The sequence below is a fragment of the Chionomys nivalis genome, chromosome 18 (assembly GCF_950005125.1).
Source record: "Chionomys nivalis chromosome 18, mChiNiv1.1, whole genome shotgun sequence".
NCBI lineage: Eukaryota > Metazoa > Chordata > Mammalia > Rodentia > Cricetidae > Chionomys > Chionomys nivalis.
Genome location: NC_080103.1, coordinates 13,604,996 through 13,629,489, shown reverse-complemented (window position 1 = coordinate 13,629,489; position 24,494 = coordinate 13,604,996). Strand labels below are relative to the sequence as shown.

Sequence of the window (24,494 nt, the reverse complement as noted above, 5' to 3'; positions counted from 1 at the left end):
CTAACACAGATAAGAATTATGGGTTGATATAAGTTATAAAAATTAATTAATTAGAAGCCTGAGCTACTAGACCAATCGGTTGATAATTAATGTTGACTTCAGTGTATTTCTTTGGAACTGAACAGCTGCAGGATCGCGTGGGACAGAAACCACAGTCAACAAACTTCAGTTCACCAAGACAGAACATCATGATAATGAGAAGACAAGCTACAGGTCTGGAGAAAATATTTTAAAAGATGTAGAGCCAGGGAGATGGCTTAGTCATCTGTTCCCCGCAAAGCTCAAAGGTAGGCACAGTGAGTCCTACTGCTGGAGCCCAGGACTTGTGCACTTACCGTTCATTCTACCTGAGAGCACAGAAAGGGGGGGCAGTCTGCTCGGTTTCTATAGCAGAAGAAGCAGTGGGTGCTGCTTCACACCGATGCTTATGTCAAATTGGAATTTACTGATACTAGGAAAGAAAACAGCAGTTGTCTTAAATATGTGTGTGTGTATTAAATATGCTATACACACACACACACACACAAAGGAAGAAAAAGAGGCCACGGATTTAAGGCAGTATAGAGGTACATGGGAAGGGTTGGAGGGAAAAAAGGAGAAAGGGGAAATGACTTAATTTTAGTTTCAGAATCTAAAAAATTATTTAAAAATAAAAATAAGGTGAAGAACAACAAAGGAGAACAATCAAAGTCCTGGTCAGTGTGTGTTCCCTGTTCATGCACATGCACACACTTAGAGCAATGCTGGTGTCTTAGGGTTTCCATTGCTGTGAAGAGACACCATGACCATGGCAGCTCTGATTAAAGGAAAACACTTCACTGTGGCGCTTCACTTGCAGTTCAGCTCATTCCATTATCATGGTGGGACATGGTGGTGTGCAGGAAGACATGGTCCTAGAAAGGTAGCTGAGAGTTCTATATCTTTCAGGCAGCAAGAAGTGAACTGTCTCACTGAGTGTGGCTCAAACATATATGAGACCTCAAAACCCACCTCAACAGTGACATACTTCCTCCAAGAGGACCACACCTACTCCACAAGGCCATGAACCCCCATTAGTGCTGCTCCCTTTGGGGGTCATCTTCTTTTAAACCACCATCGTTTCTGACATGACAATAATGGACTAAACCTCTAAACCCATAATCCAGCTCCAATTAGGTGTTTCCTTTTTAAGAGATGCTGTGGTCACGGCATCTCTTCACAGCAACAGAACCCCAGCTAAGACACCAACATAGAAAAAAGGAAGAGAAGCACAGAAGATTCTGAGAGGAAACTTGTCCGTGATGAGAGGAGGGAGGCAGTGCACCTCCTGGGGAACATGGGTGGGGGCAAAACCTTCAAGTCCCAAACATGCTTTCTGATGACAGCCAGAATTCAGAGACAGCCCAGCTTCCTGGGTCAGAGCAGGAATTCAAGACCTGCCATTTTGTTTGAGATATCAAATAAAATTTGTTTGAGATTCATTCTTGATACAGGAAAGTAATTTTTATTGTCAGGGTTTCGAATTTTTCCTGCAATCTCTTCTCACTGTAAGGGACAAAATGACAATTCTCTAGAGTTTTTTGTTTGTTTGTTTGTTTGTTTTCTACTCCAACTATAAATTTATGACAGGGTGCATCCTGAAAGATCCAAAACAAAGCTGCTGTATCAAAACCTAGCATTATTAGATGGCCTCCAGCTACCTTAAAATGCAGTCATATGCTCTCTGATACAGACTCCTCTCTGTCTCAGGGAAGACACAGGACATGTCGTTGCCATTGCTTCCTATCCACGTTTAATAAAGTAATAATAATAATAATAGCAGCCACAATTGGCTCCAGTTGGTGTGAATAGTGAGATGTGGTTGTCAGATTCCTGGATAGATGCCAGCAGTGTCACTGGCTGACCAGATACTAGACCCCCTTATAAAGATGACGATGAACACTGATTTAAATGAGGTCAGTTTTAAGGAGATTTTAAACTGGAGGCTTGGGTATGGAATGAAACAGTCTATGGCTTAGAAGCCTTGCTGCAATAAGCAAGAGCTGTCCATGAGAAAGGAGGCAGATTGGAAGGGAATGGAGGGAAACGGGCTTTGGAAATCAAGCTTTGCCCAATTAAAACCCAGTCCTTTGTGGGGATGTCCATGATAGAGGAATCTTAGCTTTGACAAGCTGGCAGTAATCCTTGTGATCTATTTTACTGGGATATAAATTGTCACTGCAAAAATGAAACATACTACAAAACTGGAGCGCAGACCCTGCCTGTGATCATTAGCCAGAATGGACCAAGAGCCTCAAGCCTTTGATGCCCTGACATATTATTTTCTGGATGGTGTCCAGCAACCCAATGCAGAATAGCTTTTGCTCTACTGTATCCAGATGGTAAATGGAAGAGATCAAATTCAACAGTTTCAGGGCTGACCTTAATGGAGGGGAAAGGCTGGCTCCTCCACTAGCTTTCCAGGGGTCGACGATACAAAAAGGCCTTTGAACAAAGAGACAAATAATTGCTCCCCCCCCACACACACACACCCCTCTTTCTTCAAAACTAAGTCATAGAAGTGGTAATCTGGTTCAAATCCATCTTTTGGTTGGAAAAGACAGCCAAATATCTGACGGATTCTAATCACACATTCTGAGGGTACTTTCTACAAAGCTCAGACGGATGTCAGTGCTAGCATTCCGTGAAGCCTTTCACTCCTGTCAGGAAAATATTTTCACTCCTATTGCCATCAGAACTGCAACCATGTGTGTGTGTGTGTGTATGCACAGGTTCCTAATGTTTAGGCAGCATCATCTTATGGTACAGGCTTTCTTACTAAAGGCTGAATTTCTGAATCAGCTAGCAGCCTTAGACATCTGTGCTACCATGTAAGTTGATTCTACTAAAAGCCATGTGCAGAAGGCATAAAGGTCTTGAGGCCAGAGGGCCCAGAGGTTTTCCTTACTGAAGCATCAAATACCTCATCGTTCACATAAAGTCCTCACTGAAAGGCTCATGGGACTAGTTTCTAGGTAAACAGTGAAGAAAAGCAGAGAGAGCAACAGTGATGAAGAGGGTTCAGTACTTGAAAGAGGGCTGTTTATCTTTTGTATGTTATTCCATGAGGCAGGGAAATGTCAACATGAAGGTGTGATATATATATGTAGTGAGGTGCGGCGGGGCTGCATCCCACCACCCAGCTAGCTTTACCCGAAATAATTACACAGAAACTGTATTCTTTTAAACACTGCTTGGCCCATTAGCTCTAGCCTCTTACTGGCTAGCTCTCCATCTAGATTAACCCATTTCTAATAATTTGTGTAGCACCACAAGCTAGTGGCTTACCAGGAAGGATCCTAACCTGCATCCACCTTGGCGAGGAGAGCTATAGTGTCTGCCTGGAGAGGGGAGGCATGGCATCTGGCTGACTCAGCTTCTTTCTCCCAGCATTCTGTTCTGTCTACTCTACCCACCTAAGGGCTGGCCTATCAAATGGGCCAAGGCAGTTTCTTTATTAACCAATGAAAGCAACAGATAGACAAATGACCCACCTCCATCATATCTATCTATCTATCTATCTATCTATCTATCTATCTATCTATCTATCTATCTATCCTCTCTCTCTCTCTCTCTCTCTCTCTATATATATATATATATATATATATATATATATATATATATGTAGGCCTCTGTGTAACAGCCCTGGTTGTCCTGGAACTCACTCTGTAGACCAGGCTGGCCTCAATCTCACAGGCAGAACTGTAGATTCGCCTGCCTCTGCCTCCCAAGTGCTAGAATTAAAGGCATGAGCTACCATTCCTGGCAAGTGTTTTATTTTTTTAAAGACTCATTTATTTTTATTTTATGTGTATGGTCGCCCTGGAATTGGAGTTACAGATGTTTGGGAGATACCATATAGATGCTTAGAACCTTGATCCTCCCTGAGAACAGCAAGTGCTCTTAGCCGCAGAGACACCTCTCCGACCACGAGGCTACCCTTCTCTAAGTTTTCTGACTTCATGCCCTGCTACTAAAACAAGGCAGCACAATGAAAGGCCAACCAAGGGCTTACAAAGACACTCAAAGGTGTGAAAGCAGGAGAACTGGCCCTGCTCCTTGCTCCCTGTGGCACTGGCATTGAGTGAGCTAGCCAGGTCAGTGCTGGAGAGCTCACCCTCGTAGTAAAGACTCAGGAGAGCTAGCAGGCTGACCAACTCAGCTACCACCCAGATTCTGGGCTCTGAGTTGGCCCACCCCAACATCCACCCCATTTATGAGCTGCTAGAGCACATGAAGAGGCTGGTTGGTCCTGCAAATCCAAAGCTCACTGGGACAAACTACAGCTTCCACAATGAGATTTTTTCTTGTTTTGTTTTTGTTTGTTTATTTTATTAATTTATTTATTTTTGTCTTTTAACTTTATTTTATTTTGGGGAGGGAGGCTGTAAGGACAGAGGCAGATAGGAAGGGATGAGAAGATAAGTGGTATTGGTCTTAAATTGACTGAAGATTTGGGAATCTTGTCTTTACCAAGCTCTCCTATCCAAGAGAGTTCAGCTTGTAACTCTGTCTGTAAAGACGTTTGAGCCATTTGGCACATTAGTTATCGACACACTTGTTTGATTTCAATTCTTACTGTCCAGCCCATGCCATGCCCGAGTTCATATCATCTTTCCGCCATTTCAACATCATAAACACCGGTGCTCTTCTACTTGAACTGTGCACCCACAAGCCACCTCAGTTCCCCTTGCCGCTGTGTCTCAACAGCCTGGCGAGACTCCGACCGTGGATTAAGGCTAGGAAGTTCTTTAGATACTAAATGTTAAATAGTTTGGGCAACAGTGAAAATGTCAAAACTCTGCAGAATTTATGTAAAAAGCCAATTTCTAGTTTTAAAATCAGCTAGGGTCGCAACACTGCTTATAAAACATTTTTTAAAACTTGGTCTATACAATGTACCTGGTGCTGCCCGGGATCCCTATAACACTGACTCATGTGATCCTCACAGCCACCATCACAGGCAGAAGTAGGTATTACTATCTTCATTTTACAGATTGTAAAAGAAGAAAACAGTAGCGGAGCATACGCGGCCCAAACACTGGCAGGCTGGCTGTAGAGGTCAAGCTGTTAACTCTGATCTTGCTCATCTTACAGATGAAATGGGCTCTAAATTCTAGCGCTTGCCCTAGAACCCAGCTTCCATTATCTATCAAATGGCAGAAGCTGGACGAGAATAGTATCTAAGTTTAGAGCCCACAGACTAATCCATTATCTATACTGCCTCCTCAAATCTCACCACTCGGAAGAGCTACCGCCCAATATAGCTTTGGAGTCCCTCCACTGACTGCACCCTTCCAGAAAACTCTAGACCCACACCCATCTCCTCCTCCTCCCAGAGACAGCTTTCTCTCCTGCTGTTTACAATTACTCTCGACAGCATTCATTCATTCTTCCCTTTTCCCCCCAAGTTTCCATCTTTACGCTTGATATTATAATCATGCTTAAGTTTCCTCGAGCCTAAAGACTACCCTAAGAGTTGGCTTACGATGCCATGTCTACAGCCCCCTTTACCCTCGGAGACAGTTTGTGCTCAAGCAAGCTATTTAAAGGGGCAGTCCTCACTTGCTCATCTCTTGTCTGTGATTAATTTTCAGGCTCAATAACCATTCTACAATTACTGATGCTGCCATTCCTGGGTATTAACCAATTGTAAATGCTTTTTAATAACTCTCAGCCTTTATTTACTATATCAGTAATATACAGGAATATACAGTCTTCAGTTGCCCTTTGGCATTCTAGCCCCTGGAGACCCTAGATTGACCCTCTAAAGATTCTTCTACCCATTTTCCTTTTACAGTCTTCAACTTTTGTCTCTAATTCCAGGTGTTTAATTTTTTTCACTTTATATACCCACCCCCTCTCTCTGTTCCTATCTGCCTTTTTCCTTTCCTGTGTGTGGTGCACGTACACATGAAACCTGTTCCTGTCTGTGAAGGTCGGATGCTGGCATCAGGTGTCTTTCTCCATCACTCTCCATCACTGTGGGGTCTCTCACTGACTGTCCAGCCAGCCCCTGGGATCATTCTGTCTCTGTCTCCCAGCACTAGAATTACAGGCACACAACCATGTCATCTATTTTTGTTTAGTCATAAACTGATTGGCCCATTAGCTCAGGCTTCTTATTAACTCTTATAAATTATATTAGCCCGTTATTCTTATCTATGTTACCGAGCCACGAGGCTCTCTCTTCCTATTCTATTTAGCATGTGAGCCAATGGTCTGGTCCTGTATCCCACATCCACATGATCTAAAGTGAACATGTAACTTTCAAAATGAAAAATACCATTGAAACCTGATCAAAAGGCCCACTAGTTAGAAAAAAAGTAAAATCAGAGAACAAGCTATGTCTCTATTTAAGTCATAAATATGTTAATATATTCCCAATCAAAATTAAGGACACATGGTCAGCTAAAGAATTTCTGCTCCATTTTAGAAGTGAAAAACAGCTGCTAGATGCCATGTCAACGCAGAAACACTGGAACATCCAACACATTTCAAAGATTTTCATGAACTAGTCCTGTTTTACAAGATGTTCGGCCACTGAAATCACACACTAAGATAGACAAGGTCTGCGAACCCCAGGTCTTTATGTTGAAACTTAGTCACCAATGTGATGGTACTGGAAAATGAAGCAGGGAGGTGCTTAAGTCACTGGAATGGGTAAGTTTCACAGATTACTGTCCTATGAAAGATCCTAGAGAGACCCCTTGCTCCTCTCACCAGTGAGATGCCAGCTCCCTAGTAACTAGAAAGGAGGCCCTCACCAGCACCTTGATAATGGACTTCTCAGCCTCCAAAGTATGAGAACACATGGCTGCTGTTTAAGCTCCCAGTCTGTGGCACTACTGTGGCAGTCTAAACAGATTAAGGCACAGGAGCTGTTATACCAATCCTATTCTCCCAAGAAACATGATATCCCATAACTATCCTGTGATTACATTGGGTTGATGTAAGGTTTTATTAAACATATACATGACAAATTAGTACGTGAGTATAGCAATGAAGTTTCTCTGACCAGATGTCAGAGCTATTAGCCACTTTGAAAGAACACATAAGTTGTTTGCAGTACGTGGTCATACAAAAATCTTGCATCATGCTAGCCCTCTCTTACCATGGTACAACTAAAAGCAAGGCACATTACAGTACAAGTTTAGGCCTGGCCTTACCGTGTCTATCACATAACTGTGGTGAGAAGCAGGGTTGGCTGCTTTCTATGCAGAGCACACCAACAACAGAGCAAGAAGTGCTCGGTATCGTTAAACGAGCTGCCTTAAGGAGACTTCAAATGTGTGACTGAATGAGAAAAAACTACAGTTAGTAAATGAGATCTCATCTCTTTCATGAAAGGTAAAAAGCAAACCCTTAATTATAATAGCAAAAATATAATAGTAATTATTTTATAGGTAACACAGCACATTTATTGAACTAGACAGCCCCTGAAGCAAAATAAAAAACTTTTCATCTTAATTCACACTTGCCTGAACACATAGGTAGCAAACTTCAGTACAACAACAAAAACAAACAAACAAACAAACAAAAAACGCAGTGTAATTAGCAGCACCATGAAGACTAGAGCCGGCAAAGTAAACTCAGCCACAGGCAAGAGGTCGGAAAGCGATGGCCTTCTGGTAACATAGATGCCTGGATACACTGGGAAACAACACTCACTACCTGCGGTAAACACTGAGCATCAGATGCAATCGGTTAAACACAAAATACAGTAAAATGTATGGTTTCTATGCAACAACACGCTTGATATCAATGCTCTAGATTTTCTCATTTATCACTGTACTGATTTGGTTTTCACTGACTTCATTCAGTAAATAATTCCTGGGGTTTCTATGGTAGGAATCATAATACCAAGGATTTAAGTAATACCTCATGTATCACACATACAACTTATCATAGCTGCCACCCAACAGGAAGGGCTCATCCTCATTTTCTAGGACATGTAGGGGTCTCCAAGAAGATCACAGCTTGGGAGCTCTCTGTGCTAAGTGAAGCCTATAGGTCATCTGAGAAACAACGTCTGTTGAACTGCTCCTGCTGGAGTGTCCAAACAGAGTCTACAGAACAAAGCCATGCACGTCCATCTGTCTCAAGTCGACTATAAAGAGGCGTGCGAGCATTTCTATAGACAGGAATGAAGTCTCATGCAATTTCAAAATGGGAGATATAATTTCAAACCTCCAGCTTCAGAAAAAAATTCTACAAAGTTTTATTAGAATTCTTCGCTTGTCTTAAGCCGCTCTCTGACCGATGTACAAAAGCTGCACCTAGTGTCTGGAAGTGGTGAGACAGCCAGGCAGCACGATGCATGCCCAGTACCCTAGCATTTGGGAAACAGCTAGGCAGCACGATGCATGCCCAGTACCCTAGCATTTGGGAAACAGCTAGGCAGCACGATGCATGCCCAGTACCCTAGCATTTGGGAAACAGCTAGGCAGCACGATGCATGCCCAGTACCCTAGCATTTGGGAAACAGCCAGGCAGCACGATGCATGCCCAGTACCCTAGCATTTGGGAAACAGCTAGGCAGCATGATGCATGCCCAGTACCCTAGCATTTGGGAAACAGCTAGGCAGCATGATGCATGCCCAGTACCCTAGCATTTGGGAAACAGCCAGGCAGCACGATGCATGCCCAGTACCCTAGCATTTGGGAAACAGCCAGGCAGCACGATGCATGCCCAGTACCCTAGCATTTGGGAAACAGCTAGGCAGCATGATGCATGCCCAGTACCCTAGCATTTGGGAAACAGCTAGGCAGCACGATGCATGCCCAGTACCCTAGCATTTGGGAAACAGCTAGGCAGCACGATGCATGCCCAGTACCCTAGCATTTGGGAAACAGGCAGAAGATTGCAAGTCTGAGCCTAGTGAAATCTACGAAGTAAGATCCTGTCATAAATCAAGTAAAATGAAATTAAAAAGAACAGTAGAATAGAGAAAGATATAGATGGGAAGAAAGGCCCTTTAAAAATATGTCATTAAGTGAACAGGTGACTCTAAGCAAAGCAGAATTTTATGCAACTCTGGGTCAAGGATCCATCTTAATAGCAATGGTCTGGAGAAGATTTTAAAAGTCATGAGGAGGACAGACTTTATGAAAAGTCACAAGTCTGCTCTGCTTTGGGGAAATTAATCTGGTTGGGTGCTGGGAAGGAAGGGCTGTGTGGTGATGGGAAAAATACTATTAAGGTATATAAGAGTGGGAACAGTCCTCTTCAAAGGGGAAGATCTACTGAGCACTAAATATTAGCCAAGGGACTTTATATATGTGATAGATGCTTAAATCCACATAATATTCCTACAATGTGAACATTATTGACACTTCTGAAAAAGAGAAAAGCAAGTCTGATGAGTTCAGGTAAGTTACGTGGCATCACCGACATGCCTGAGGGATCCAATAGTCAGGCAGATTCTGTGATGCCACGCTTCCTTGCGATAAACAGCCCAACAGAACACAAGGAATAATGTGTTCTGATGTCAAGATAAACATGTGAATGTTTATCTTTTACAAACTTTCTTCACAGTTCCTGACCTCGCATGCTCCAGTTAGTTGCATGTGGCGGCTGGAGAACGGCTGGACACTGGAAGCCCACCTTGTCTGCATCGATTTTTCCTTTCAACCAAAATCTCGCTATGCAGCAGAGTGCAGCTGCTTGATAGTCTAGTCCTCACTATCCTTGAGACTTTGCTATACAATGTTTTATTAGTCCCCCAGCCCAAGGGACCTTTTCTATCGTGCAGTATTTTTTTAACTACCTTTAAGACCAAATCAAGGATTTAAGCAAACAAATCCACTTCCCTTCACCACTGTATTTTTATGCCTTCATGAAGGACTCCTGGATGAGGCTGAATAGGAATGTCCAGTCTCCACCGGTGGAGACTGTCAGGAAAAGCTACCAAGGAGGCCTTTGCTAGTGTAGCGCCAACTCTGTCCATCTGCGCTGATTTAAAGCCTCATCGCATGCTAACGAGTTGACAATCACTGCAGTCCATACTCTGTAATTAGTGAACTGTAGACCTCTTTAGAGCTCCATTAACAAGTGAGAATTCTCTGGAAAGGAACTCCTTATCCTCTGCAGAGGGGGGCCGACAGCACTAACTCCCACCTCTCAAGCCTTGCTGCTACTGCTTCTATTCCTTGAAGAAAGTATTCCAGCCATAAGTCACAGTACAGGAGACAGCGACACCCCCCCCCCCATCCGCAGCAGATTTAGCACTCTCCGCCTTCACTCTGCCTGCAGGGCTCCGCCCAGGATGACCTTCCGGCTACAGACAATACATAAATATAACTTCCTACATGCGCCCTGAAACCCATGTTTTAAAGCCTTATTTTATCTAAGGTAATCTTAGTGGCGATGACCAATGGAGACAGAGATAAATGTACAAGACAGCTTTGCTCTATTTCCATAATTCATGCAGCCAAGCAACACCGCAAGAACAGCAATAACAAAGGTTCATTCAGAATGTTCATCCTGTGTGTCATCATGACAAGAAAAGTAGCTTCCATAGAGTACTTACAAGTTTTCAAAGAGGTTATCAGCAAATTACCATGCATTGTTTCTTTTTAGATACTTCTGCCATTTTATAGTTCACATATAGGGTTTGCAATCAGGATAACTAGGCTCACGTGTTGGCTCTTACAGTTGCCAATTACATGGCCTTGAGTGACTTACTAAATCCTCCCAGAATTCTTATCTGTGGACCTAGTTGAGTTGGGAGGATTGGTGTATCTGATGTCTTTACCAACATTCCTGGGACAAGGCAGGCATTCAGTGACAGTTTATGGGCACTGCATCCCTGTCACTATCCTTAGCAACGACTGAAAGCCTAAGTCCTATCAGAATAGGCCCAGATGAGTCAAGTACTAAACTGATTTAACAGAAATAGGAAAACACTCACAAAAAACAAACAAACAAACAAAAAAAAAAAAACGTAAAAGAACACTGAAATTTACTTACTTAGATTGCTCATTAGCACGGAATTGTTTTTTTTTTTAAAAAAAAAGAGGGGAAAAGCATAATGGAATTATTATCAGGGAGTAGAAATTTTGGACAGCTAAATAATGAAATTCTGTATCTGATGTTGGAGTCCTCTCTGTGTGCTGTGATTACCATTAATGAATAAAGAAACTGCCTTGGCCTGTTGATAGGGCAGAACTTAGGTAGGTAGGGAAGACGAAACTGACTGCTGGGAGAAGGAAAGAGTCAGAGGGACGCCATGGAGCCGCTGGAGGTAGATGTTTTAAAACTTTGCTGGTAGGCCACGACCTCGTGGTGATATACAGATTAATAGAAATGGGTTAAATTAAGATGTAAGAGTTAGTCAATAAGAAGCTAGAGCTAATGGGTCAAGCAGTGATTTAATGAATACAGTTTCTGTGGGATTATTTCGGGGCTGGGCAGCTGGGACAAACAAGCAGTCTCCTTGTAACATATATTTTGTATTCAAAATTAGATGGGAATATCTGAAATATTTTGGGCAGTACAGAGTGCTATATTCAAATAATATATTATTATTGAAGAGCATAGATTCTATTTGAACATGTATACAAGGAGAGATTTGTTAAAAATTCACAATTAACATTCTGAAAAATGAGATCAGGGAGGGTTGTACTTGACCATCCAGGACTATACTCTCATGGAAGCTGTCTCACCAATGAGTCGGTCAGAACAGGAGATAGGAAAGAGAAGGAGTTGGAATCTGAATGCTGGTTGCTGGTCTGGCATAGGGATGCAAGTGGAACTAGTGAGGACCCTCATGGTTAGACATCACACTGACTTGACTCTACTCAAAAGGCAAAAGAGCAGTCAAAAAGCCAGCTTCTTAGCCAATCAGAAGTAAGCTCAACAGGTAATGGAGGGGCAGTTCAAGAGAAAAAATAAAATAAAAAAAGAAAACAACAAAAATGGCTGTCTCAAGAGAAAAGAGAGCTATGGACGAATTTCAGTAAATGATTGGAGGACCAAGAGATCTCAAGTGATGGGGCAGTACAATAACCTAGATACGACCTTGCTCTGCTTGGTCAACGCCGAGATGGCGATAAAAGACAGGTCTCACTGAAATGATATAGATGGACGTCTGCCAATGCCAGGCCGATTAAGGCAAGCTGGAGTCAGTGAGTCGTCTCTGTCTGTAAACCGTCTCTGCATCTGCCATGCTACCCCAGGGTAGAGCAGCATCATCCTCAAAGAGCACATCTTTCCTGAGAAGAATCCAGGACAAAGTCTTGGGCATGGGCCACAGTGTTTAGAAGAGAAGCTCCCAAACACTAGGGTGCACTAATGTCAAGAGCACAACTGGGATGGGGGGAGGGTGTTCGTTGTGAGGAGGCTGGAGGTCAGGCCAGAGAGACCCAAGATAAAGCTGTGGCATTGCCTTTTGCATAACGACCAACAGTCCATAAATAATAAGCTCTGAGGAAGGAAGAAGATAGGAAAGAAAGAACAGAGAAGATGGAAAACCCAGAGAAGGAGAACAGTAGTTGATGACTTCCCTATACTCACGGAGCTTTGGTAAACAGAACCAATACCATATTCTACTTATATATTTCAGGACAGCTTCCTAAAACATAATCTATCCATCAAATGTGGACCCGATCAACAAACTCCCTTTTATACTAAAGGAAGCTACAGCCTCAACTTGCTGGTCATTTCTTATAAGCTGGCAAGACTTCCAGTGGAGGGATTGGGAGCCCGACCCAGGCTCAAACCCTCTGACCTACAATTTGCCCTGCCTACATGATATGCTGGGACAAAGGTGGTAGAGAAATTATGGGAGTGGCCAACCAGTGACTGGTCCAGCTTGACATCCATACAATGAGAGGGAACTCACTCATGACACTCTCTGGAGGGCTAACAACTCAGAGACCTAAAACTGAACTAAACATGACTGGAAAAAAAAGAGAAAAAAGTCAGTGAAATGATTCCTAGTGATAGTCTGCTATACTCACAAATCAATGTCTAGCCCAACTGTCATCAGAGAACCTCATCCAGCAGCTGATGCAACAGATGCAGAGACCCACAGCCAAACATTAGCAGAGCTTGGGGAATCCTGTGGAAGACGGATGAAGGATTGTAAGAGCCAGAGGGGTCAAGGACATCACAAAAACCCCACAGAGTCAACTAGCCAAGCTCATGGGGGCTCATAGAGACTGAACTGCCAACCAGGGAACTTGAATGGAACTGACCTAGACCCTCTGCACATATGTTACAGTTGAGTAGCTTGGCCTTCTTTGAGACTCCTAACAGTAGGGACACAGGCTGTCTCTGACTCTGTTGCCTTCTTTGGGAACCCTTTCCTCCTCTACTGGGTTGCCTCATCCAGCTTTCATAGGAGAGGAAGTGCCTAGTCTTACTGCAACTTGATAAGCCATGGCTGACTAACATACATGGGAAGCCTACACTTTTCTGAAGAGAAAAGAGGAGAGAATGGAGGAGGGGTCATGGAGAGGGACTGGAGGAGAGGAGGGGGGAGCTGTTGGGGCTGAAGAAAAAAAATTAGTTAATAAAAAATGAAAAATATAAAAATGAAATTCACTATTGTATCTCAGGGGCCCCGGAGAATAGGAGGAGGGACCAGACAAGAAGGGCTATAGGTGTCCCTTTACCCCCTACACTATTTCACTGATAAGAGGGAATTTCTAATCAAGTGAAAAAGCAGAGGCAGCTCTGGGTTTGCACCCCAGCACCGATCTCTACTAGCTCTGTGTTTGGGGAATGTCAACTATTCTCCCCAAGTTTAGTGTCTTCCTTCATAAAATGCATAGAAATAAGAGTTACAGAAACTCTTGGAAGGAGTAAGATAAGGCTCGCACGGCACAGGTCATGATGCTTCAGCACACAGCAGGTGTATTATTTCCTCTTCTAAAAGATACTAAACACATACATCTATGCCAATGCAAATATGTGTATCTATGTACACACACACACACACATACACACACACACACACACACACCAGTTCCTTTGTGAAGACAGCTCTGCACATGCAGGTATGAAAATAATAAACTCAGAAGGAATCTGGAGGGCAGCAGCGCTCTCTCTCCAGCACTCCCTGTTTGTGGCAGCCCTAAGAATTATCTATGCTTTTTTCTCTTGTGTTTCCAGCAGTGGTTTTTATTAGCTATCCAGAGATATTTTCAAAGACTTGAGATATTTATATTTACATTAACTCAGTCCACATAGACAACCAACCTAAGGGGCATTTTCAACAAATGTATTTACTTCTGGAGATGAAAAGAAGCTGTAGGTGGATCCACAGAGAGCCCTCTTGCACTGCTTAAGAAATTAGAACTGAAACAGTCTGATCTAACTGGCACAGTTCTCAACTAACAAGACTCTGAGTCGACCTCGGCAGCTCCTAAAGCTTCCCATGCAGAGGGAGCAGGTGATGGACAGGGCACAGACAGAACTGGAAATAAACTGAGTCAAAACTACCAGGAAAATCCCAATTTCATGGCAGTATGATCAAAGAAACCTAAGCAACAAGAATCATAAAATGTGGAGCGAAACGCCCACAGTAAACTTCACCATCTCAGTTCCACCACTGATCAAGTGGGAAAGGATTTAAAGAGACCTTATTTTCTAGTTCTTAAAGTGCTAACACCTACCTCATGACCTAGTCAGAAACTTCTCCTCTGTGTACTCTACCAAATCCATAACTCTGGTCGAAGCATGAGAAGTCCATAGGAGAACTCACACTGAGCCACCCTACCAAGCATGACTCATACTCATCGGCAGCGGCCAAGGTGCTCCTTTCAATAGTGAAAACCAGAGAGTAATCCAGGTTGGAGAATGCACAGCAATGAAACATGGGATCCTGCATTCAATTCGGATGAAGCAAAATGAGTGCTGGAAAAAGTGGCAAAATTAGAACATGGTTCATACCTAAGGTGATGGCACTGTACAGATGTTAAGCTTTAGTTTTGATAATCATGAGTGTGAAGTACAAAGTGTATCACAGGCTAGACAGGAACTAATTCGGCAACTCTGGAGATCTTAAGCGCTTTTAGAAGTTTTGTCGTGTAATCAGAAATTTAAGACAGTGGCTCTCTCTTCTTTTTGAAACATGTTTCCTTCATCTAACAGTTACATTTTGACTATCGGCAGGAAGAAGAATAGAGCAGTGTTGGCCAAACCTAGAATGAGGAGGGCTAAAAATGAACCAAGGGCTTTTTATATGTGAGCTGAATGATTATAAATAATCTGGCAAAAAATCTTCTAACCAAGACTATTTCACTGTTTTCAAAATACAACCGTGAATGAGTGCTTAAAGAAGGACAGGTCCTGTGTTTGGCCAATGATGACAGGCTTCGCCGGACCTAATACCACCGGCCTTTAAACAGTATGTCAGATTGTCATTTCTCTGACTTTGTGATTACTCTCATCTCGTCAGATTTCAGCAGTTTTCTGTCAAGCAACACCTGACAAAATAAACCAATTTCACATAAATTGTAGACATCTACAGTGAATATGGTATGATGTGCTCTTATTCGTATTTTCTTCCCCCGTGCCCCTCTTTAAGACAGCAGAGACTAAACCCAAAATCTCTCCAGTACTAGGTAAGCACCTGCCACACCTCTAGCCCTTCTCTTGCTATTTCGTGTTTGAGTGTACATGTAGCCTTCAGGAGTAAATATGTCACGCTTCTTACCAATGCACTTCTTACATTTCTTAGCCAAGATATTGTTTAAAAAGTTCCCCAAACATTAAAAGAACTTAGGAGTCTCAGTACACCCATTCTAACAAAGCACAGCTATGACTCATCTCACCTCAAAGCAGACTATTGCTCCCACTGAGCACTTCAGGGGGGCACGAGCACAGCCTAAACCAATAACCGAGTAACTTAACCACTTCTTGGTTTGATAAAATCACCTATATGATAAATATGCAATCCTTTCTCTTATAGTATGCTCTTACAAACTATTTTTTGTTTTGTACAAAGGTTATGAGATGTCATAAAAATGTCCAGTGCATCTGGTTTGAGAATCCAATTCTTCCTTCACATATTTCTGCATCTGCTCACAAAATCCCCTGGACTTCAAAGGAAGCCTTTCAATAGAAAAAGAAGACCCACACAGGAAAAGTGGCCATAAATTTTTAGGAGTCCTCTTCCAAGGCCACTTTAATAATGGCAATATAGGACAGGTATCTCTTTCAGAAACCTAAAATGCCAAAACGGCATCAGTGACTACAGGTTTGCACGGAGATTTATGCTTTCAAACTTTTCTGGTTATAAAAGTGATAGAACTGCAACTTGAAACACACGAGACAAATGCTTAAAACACACTTAAATTACTCTTAATTTCCTATTTAGGATGAACAAACACAACCAAAATGTTAAAGAAGGCTGTTTCCTTCCAGTGTTTTTTTCCTATGTGTTAACACTTATGTACAAAAACTACTGCAATATTCTGAATACAATGTTTACTCTTCTCTGTCAGCCTTTCGGCAGGCTTCGCTGGTGTTTCTATACCTGGGTCATCATGTGCACTGCAGAAGCACCCTGACACTCAGCTACATGTCCAGTCATCTTCTTACTTTTTAGTTTGAGACACACACACACACACACAAAATCGCACATAATCACCCAAACTGACTTTGAACTTTATAGCCCAGTCTGGTCTTGAACTTGTGAGCCTCCAGCCTCCACTTCAGGCTCCAGAATAGCAGGAATTACAGGCCTCTGTCATCAGGCCAGGCTTACCCTAGTCTTTCCTGCCATCAATTTTAAGTGATATGCATTATGACACTGCAGAAATGGTACTTTAACACTTAATTATTTTTATTTAAAGCTAAATTAAGGGTTTTAAAATAGTAATCTGCCCTAGAATTTCTTGGTTCCATACACATTAAAATGCCTACAATTTTTTTTCTGAAAAATCAAAAATCCCAAACCTCAAGGAAAACATTTGATAATTGCAGCTGGAATCATTTCTTCCCTAACACTGTTTCTTAAAACTTAAAGTAACATTTGAACAGTTGCTTGCCGAGTCTCCAGTATATTGTGTCTTTTATTCTTATGAAATCTTGTGAGGTTTACATTAATGAAGAAAACAGAAGTTCAGAGAATGAGTAATTTATGGGATGATTAGAAACAATCTTACATGATGATTTTCATCTACACTCACTGGCTATACTTTATCTTCACAGTGATGAAACCACAGGATTTCCAGGCTTGGACACATTAACATGCCAATCAGTTCAAGTATCCGATCTCCTAAAGAAAATAAGCCCAGGGGATGGAGACTCGATCTGTATAGCACAGCTAGCAAACATCAGAAAAAAAGTCAGGAACTTTTAGGAATTTTCCCTAACTTCTAGGCCGGTTTGCTTTTCAGTACATCAGTTATGATATGACATTCTCGTGTCACAACTGTCTGTGCATTTGTGGCGATGAAGACGCAGGGTGTCAGAATTCATTCCTTAGATTTCCTTCCCTCTCTCAGACCCTACTGCCCTGATAATCTAAGTCAAAAAGCTTTGGTGCGTATCAGAACGAATGACAACATATCTGCTGCCATGCTTGGCTTTGAGGGTAAAGTGCAAAAACGGTGGGTCTCAACACAAGGTATCATGCTCAGTGCTGTCACACAAGCAACAGTATGAAGCTCCTTGGCAGCCTGTTGCTGTTGGTTACAGGGCCTGCTAGATACATGCCTAAGGATCAAGAAAGAACCATAGTGGTGCACCGGTACTTGCGCACCTTTCACGCTGCTAGCTACTGCACGAACCTAAATAGACCTTTTCTGACTTCTCCGCTGCACCCCCGGGGTAGCCATTAGGGAAAGGAGGATAAAAACATAATAGACCAGCGTGTAGAACGACCCTAGGGCAACTAGGTTTCAGACACCCGCACGCTCTTTCAAGAGCCGGCTTCCTGCGTTGCCTGGCAACGGCGGCCACGTGGCCGGTCGACGGCTCGAGCCTCCCAGCAGCAGCGCTTGCGACGTCCCCACGTCGGGGACATTCATAGGCTAGTGAACCTCGGAAACTGCGGAGGACTCTTTGCGGGAAACAAGGAGGGGGAAATAAGTGGCCGGAGGGAAGGGGCGCGGAGAGGCGCTGGCGGGACCGGAAGCCTGCTGCAGAGTGCCGGCTCGGGTTACCTGGGGAGCAGGAGTCACTGAGGGTCCTTTGTGAAGTGCCCGGATGAAGCTCCAGCACCCACGCGCCTTCCGCACGGAGCACAGCGCCATCTTGGGAAGGGCGGAGCCGCCTGGCCCGGAATGACGTCGACGGGAGAGCCCGAGTTGTGCTTACCGCGCATGCGCTTGCCTTTGTGGTGCTTGCTAGCTGGTCTAGCTCGTTCGGGATGTTTCCTGTGTTTGCAGAGCAGGTGAGGCCTGGAATGAGGTGGCGCTCGGCTCTAGTGTTCTTCCTACAACCGTCCTCTTTGTGCCAGCTTCCTTGAAGGAGACTATCTGCCCTTGTAAATAAGTTGTTGCGCGTTAGACACGGAAATAACAGGAAATCATACATCCCTAAACAAGGGCTATAAAATAGACCCCAAGGTCCTTGGGAACACGCGGCCCGCGGATTTCCTTGGACACCGAAGATGGCAAATATCAGTCACTGACTGGCAAAGCGATGCCGACTCCCCCTCACATCCAATTCATCCCCCCACCATCCCTTTCTACTACAAAGACTTGTCAGACCCCACATGGCTTGCTCTGCTATACTCATGGATACTGAACCGAAGGGCAGTGACCTCCAAGACCATTAAAAATATGATCTCAAGGCTTTGAGGTCAAACTGAGCCTATTCCCTCCCCCTCCCCGACTTTACTTCTTACAGAAAACAAAACAAAAAAACCCAAGTAGTTTGTTTTTCTGACCTAGCTACAAGATGCAACTTTCTATTCATGTCTCTTAAGAATGAAGACTGTTTCTCCTATAGGACCATAATGGCTTTTTGAGACTTACGTGGTGGTCATAGGGTCCCCAACTATACTCTCATACCCTGAATGGAAAACACTGATGGTATAAGGATATGTGTGAGTATCTTGCCTTTGCAGATAAATACATGGTGCACACTGAGGAGGTGGTGTCAAAGCAAGCACCACATTCAGTAGACAATGCTTAGGACTGCAGTGTTTGCTGGTGGCTCAACTACCAGCTTAATGGCACCAATGATACCGGGAGGAAGACAGTGTTTTGTGTTAAGATAGTTGACTTCTGTCAGTGGACCTGAAAACTCTCAGATTAAGAATCAATAAAAAATATAACTGAAACAGATGTGGCCCAATCCTATTGTATTTCTTATATTAGTCTAAGAGATGTATACTAGAAATTACCAAGGGGCCATGACAGGTTAAGGTGTATATGAGGTGCCTGTACTCCTAAGGAGTTGAAATCTAAGGTTAAGATGGGATTCAAATCATATAATAAAATTTCCTAAGTGTGCAATTGACCCCGAAGTTCAAGCACAATTGCTGTAATTGAAAGTGAGCAGGGAAGGAATTACAGGTATGTATAAGGTCATAGTTCATCCCTTAACAGACCATACCAACGTGATTTTGGTTTTCTCAGTGAAACTCAAGGTGCATGTACTTACAAATGCAAAGCATTTTAACTACACAGCTGAGTGTGAACTTGAGGAGAGACTGGAGCCACAGAACATGGAGCCAAACAAACAAACAAAACTGAAACCAGATAGAATTTAGAATACAACAGTGGCCAAGAAATGGAAATTAAGTGGCCATGAATTAATAGAAAACCAAAGTGTATGGTATTAGCTGAAGCCCAGGACAATGCCCATCAGGAGAAGAGACAGACAATATCCACTGCGACGTGGGGTTTATGAATGACTTAGGTGTTTAGTCTTCCCACAGGAAGCAAATCATTACAATTTGAGTCAATGAGATTATAACCTTAAGAATTAGCTTTAGACTTGTAGCATTTCTGTTCATCCAGATTGTAGAATTAAAAAAGAAGAACCTAGTAGTGAGACAGTTGGGCCAACTGTGTTTTGGAATCTTTTGCCCAGGTTATGACTGGTAATACTTTCATGGGGAATATTTCCAGGACATGTTCTTAGTTAAGACAGTTTATCTTAACTAAGACTCTACCGTGACTTTTGAATAAATCATTTGCTCTAGTGACACCTTATTATGGAAATATATCTTATATTATTATAAAAATATCCCTACATACTTTCACTGGACCTCACAGCCAGCAAATTATACACCTTGAAGTTACTTAAGACTGCTATGCTACCGTGTACTCAGCCTGATTGTTTAATCTGCCTTTAAGATAACAAGAGAAGGAGGAAATGATATAATTTCGAAAACTACAAAAGAGAGAGGGAACCATGTAATAATCCATATTACTTGCCTTGAATTTTCCATGCAATCACCTGAGTTAATGCATACTTGAAATCTTAAGATAAATGTTCTTCCTTGCCTATGATCCAGAGAGCAATGAATGCACTTGTTTGTGTGTTGTAAGTAGACATTTGTTGAAAGCAACAAATAGGTTAAGAGCAACCTTATAAACAAATCACCACAAACACTGGAAGCAGAAGTTAGATTCAGTTGATAGTTTTTGTTCATTGCCAGGGTCAGTTTGAGCCAGTAAAGTTTCATCCTTTGTGAAATTCTGTTCAAGGTGCCAGTGAAATATCCATCCCTCCTCCATGAAATGCTTTCTTTGCTGTCCAATAAATACAGAACAAAAGCCTTTTGCTAGGGACACACAGACACAAGGGCAGATTTCCATGACATAATTCAGGCAAGCACAGATTCAGACTCATACAGCAGAAAGATTGCAAATACAAGGCAATGTAAGACAAAGGGAGAAATCTGGACTCGCTCTTGGTAAAAGATGTGTTTATGTTAACGCACCATCAATGTATTTCCAATACTTTGAGGTAATCATTTGTAAACTGTAAGATGTTATTAGAGATTTAATAGCTAATTGTTGCCAGGAAAAGGACTACGCAATATTTATTATACTATAAAAACTTCACAAATATTAACCTTTCTCCAAATCACTTAGGAAAGTACCTTGCACAGAGCAGTTATATGTTCTAAATCTAAATTTTATTTTTAACATGTTATATGACTTATGGTTTTAAAAAAAGTTGAAATACTTTTAACAACCAGAATCGACAAGACTCATTAGAGCCAGTTCTAGTCAGTTTTTTTGATGTTTTACAATAGTGTTTAATATTGAAGGAAGATTGACCAAAGACCTGCCATCCTCTAAACCGTCTTCCAAAATAAACAGTATACAGGTGTCTCTTACTTTAACAAATATCTTTAATTATTGTAATTGTCAATCTTTAAAAAGTTGTATAATGCACTTTTAAAGTGTTTCCATATACAGTAATTATACTTAAAAAGGTTATAATGCTAAACTTACTCACACAGAAATGTATCGAAGAGTGCTGCTTAAATGGCACACTGTGCTTAACGGCAGCATTTTTACTTCTTGGGTCATTTGAGTAAGATGAAGTGTTTTCTTAAAATGAGATATAAATTAGTTACCAGAGCAGTCTTCGAACATTCTTAAAATATTAAGCTTTCCTATTCTTAAAGTTGTAGCGCCCACCACGTGTGTCCACATGTGTTCATGTTTAGGAGCATGAGCACTTGTTTAAAATTTGATTTCTCATCAACACTTTTATTTTATAGTAAGTTCTGGTAATTTTGCGCTCTTCTTAACGTTCCCTGAAAATCCTCTCTTGCTAGAAACAACAGATTAAAACCAGACTGGCAGTCGAGGCGCTGTTTCTATTGCAACCATGTGTGTCAGAAAAGAGGATTGGGTTTCCTTGTCCACGAACATCAAGGGAACCTCCACCTCGGCAGACACACCTCCACTCCTCAGTAATGGAGAGTTTATACCTAGTTAGATTTAAATGGGATAAGGGAAGAGTTTAAGCCCACTCTTAACTCCAGTATTATAATCAGCCCCCAAGTCTCAAAGTATCCAGTTTTGTTTCTCTAATTTAATTCTCAGTGTCACGTTGGTATTAGGTGCTGATCAAGGTAATGGAGAGTTGCTCTACACATTTATTCACTTAAAGAAGAATTTTTCAGGCTGCAAAAATTAGATGGCAATTGTATTCAAAACTTACTTTAAGCATAACCCACTCACCCCTACCCTTCACATTGAGTATGCCTTTTTTTTTTAATGTGAAGGAGGAGATTCTGTAATAGAAGAAAAATTGATAATTATGGGTGTACAACAACAGTTTTCTGACCATACCATTTTAGTCTGGATCCATTATGCATAGAGGAATAAAAGGGACTTGTGGAAACCCACCCTTGTGTAAGACAACTGCTGTGCACATCGAAGCATGGGTGAGCTGAGATGACGAATAGGTGGCTGTTGTTTTTCAGTTTTGGCTTAGCCTTCGTTCTGTGATGCATTTCATAGATCATGAAACTGGTCCGTAGATAGCACTTGTCACAAACCATTCCACGCATAGGAGCAAGAGCACAGGAGTTCACACATGCACGCAAGCACATGCACACACACAGGCTTCAATTCCATTTCCATGCTAGGGCCTTGCTAAGAAAACTGAGGTTAAATCTGGTCCAAGTGAGGGAAGGTTTTACATGAAGCCACATCCCGTGTGTGGTCAGAATAGTGAGTATCTGGTTTTTAGATAGGTAATGCTGGTCTCTTCATCTGTATTCTCTATGCCCCACCCCGCCCATGGAGTAGGGTTGAAAATTATCTCATTGTGAAAATCATCAAAAGATTCATTGTGTACTTTGAAAGGTCACTTAGCAGTTTTAAGGGAGACATCACTGTCTCTTCTCAACTTGTGCAATCCAATAAGATCAAGGGAGAAAGCAAAGGATATGAATAGCAAGAACCTTAAGTGTTTTTGATTCCTACTTTACAGCATTGTGACTGGGGCTAAAAGAAAGTGAGGGGAGAGTGGAAAGAGATGGAGCATGCCCAGTAGGCTATTTGGAAGCAGTGATCCTCAGAATATGGAGTCCTGTGGTCTTTAGTGTGTAGCCTTAGAGAACTAGTCACATAGGATTACATAGGATGCAGGCCCAAGGGTGGCTATTAGTTTTTTAGTACTCTTTCCATACCCTTTCTGAAGCTGCAGTTTTAGCTTAAGAGAATGGCTTGAAAGAAGGTAGAGAATGCAGATCCTTAAACGTGTATCTCGGAGAGAATCGAAAGAGGTTGTGTCAGTGTTTCCCACCCGCACTCTTCATCTTCCAAGGAGAAAATGGAACTTGAAAATTAGAAAAATTAAACTTTTGAAAAAATATTTTATAACTGCCTTGGAATGCCCTATTTTTTCCCCAGATGGTATAGCCCTGAAAATAAGACCTATATGTTCTCTGCAGCAAGATCTATTTTAAACCCATCCTTGGCACTCAGCTACTTCATAACTAGAATGGACAGGTCTCCTACTTCCAAATTGAGCTTCCATTCAGTAATCTTTGGCAAGCTTCTCCAAAAATGTTTCCTGGAAGTCAAGCATAGTGACTCATGTCTACACATAATTCTACTTCTTTGGAGGCTGAGGCAGGAGGATGGCTATAAATTTGAGGCCAGCCTGTCCCAAAGTGAGACCATGTTATAAGAAAAAAATAAAAAGCAAAAAAAAAAAAATCCCATATCCATCTCCTTGAATTTACGTTTTGGTTGATCAAACGATTTCTTGTTTGTCTCCTATCTATCTACAGCAGTGGTTCTCAACCTCCCTAATGCTACTATCACTCTTTAATAATATAGTTCCCCATGTTGTGGTGACTCCCAACTATAAAATTACTTTTGCTGCTCTTTCAGAACTGTAATTTTGCTACTTTTTTCAAATCATAATTTAAATATATATGTTTTCTAATGATCTTAGGTAACCCTTCTGAAAGGATCATTCCTCTTAAAAGAGGTCATGATCCATAGATTGAGAACCACTTCACTGTGACTACCAAAATTCACACAAAATATTTATATCTTCATCTTCCTGGAGTTAAAAATCAAGTGATTTTGATCTCTCTAAAAATAGTCTATCAACCTCACCCTGTGGCTGTCAAATTCCATTTCAGTGAGTTAGAATTCATCAGACTTCCCCAAATCCATTGACCTATAATCGGCTATTTTTTCTTTCATGTTTTCCCTTCAATAAATAGAATAGCAAAAATTTGAGAAAATCTGCACACTGTCCTTGTTACTGATCTCCACAAATCATTTAAACTTTGCATGCCTTTTTCCCTAAATGTAGAATGGATGGGGAAAATGGATTGTTAGAGGATACACATTACATCACGTCTGTCTAGGACACTGGTTTCCCTTGTCCTAAAACGGAGTGATTAAAAAGGCACCATGGGACTCACGTCTACGGACCCTGTACGTGTGGGCAATACGAGGAGACAGACACCTGAGAAGGACTTCTTCAGTCTGATTAAGACAGGTAGGCCCAACTGAATGAGACCACGCTACCTGTCATATCAACATGGCAAGTCTACACACAGGAGAACACCGTGAAC

At 42.0% G+C, this 24,494-nt stretch overlaps 1 protein-coding gene across 1 annotated transcript in view; it reads right to left on the bottom strand.

Moving 5' to 3' along the window:
• The window catches only part of Wars2 (tryptophanyl tRNA synthetase 2, mitochondrial), a 71,262-nt gene extending 53,028 nt beyond the window's left edge, over positions 1-18,234 (bottom strand). The window contains exon 1 of the mRNA XM_057793494.1: positions 18,139-18,234. Within this exon, the coding sequence (XP_057649477.1) occupies positions 18,139-18,228 (90 nt within the window). The 5' untranslated portion in view covers positions 18,229-18,234. The remainder of the gene's footprint in view (positions 1-18,138) is intronic.
• Positions 18,235-24,494: the final 6,260 nt, after the last annotated feature.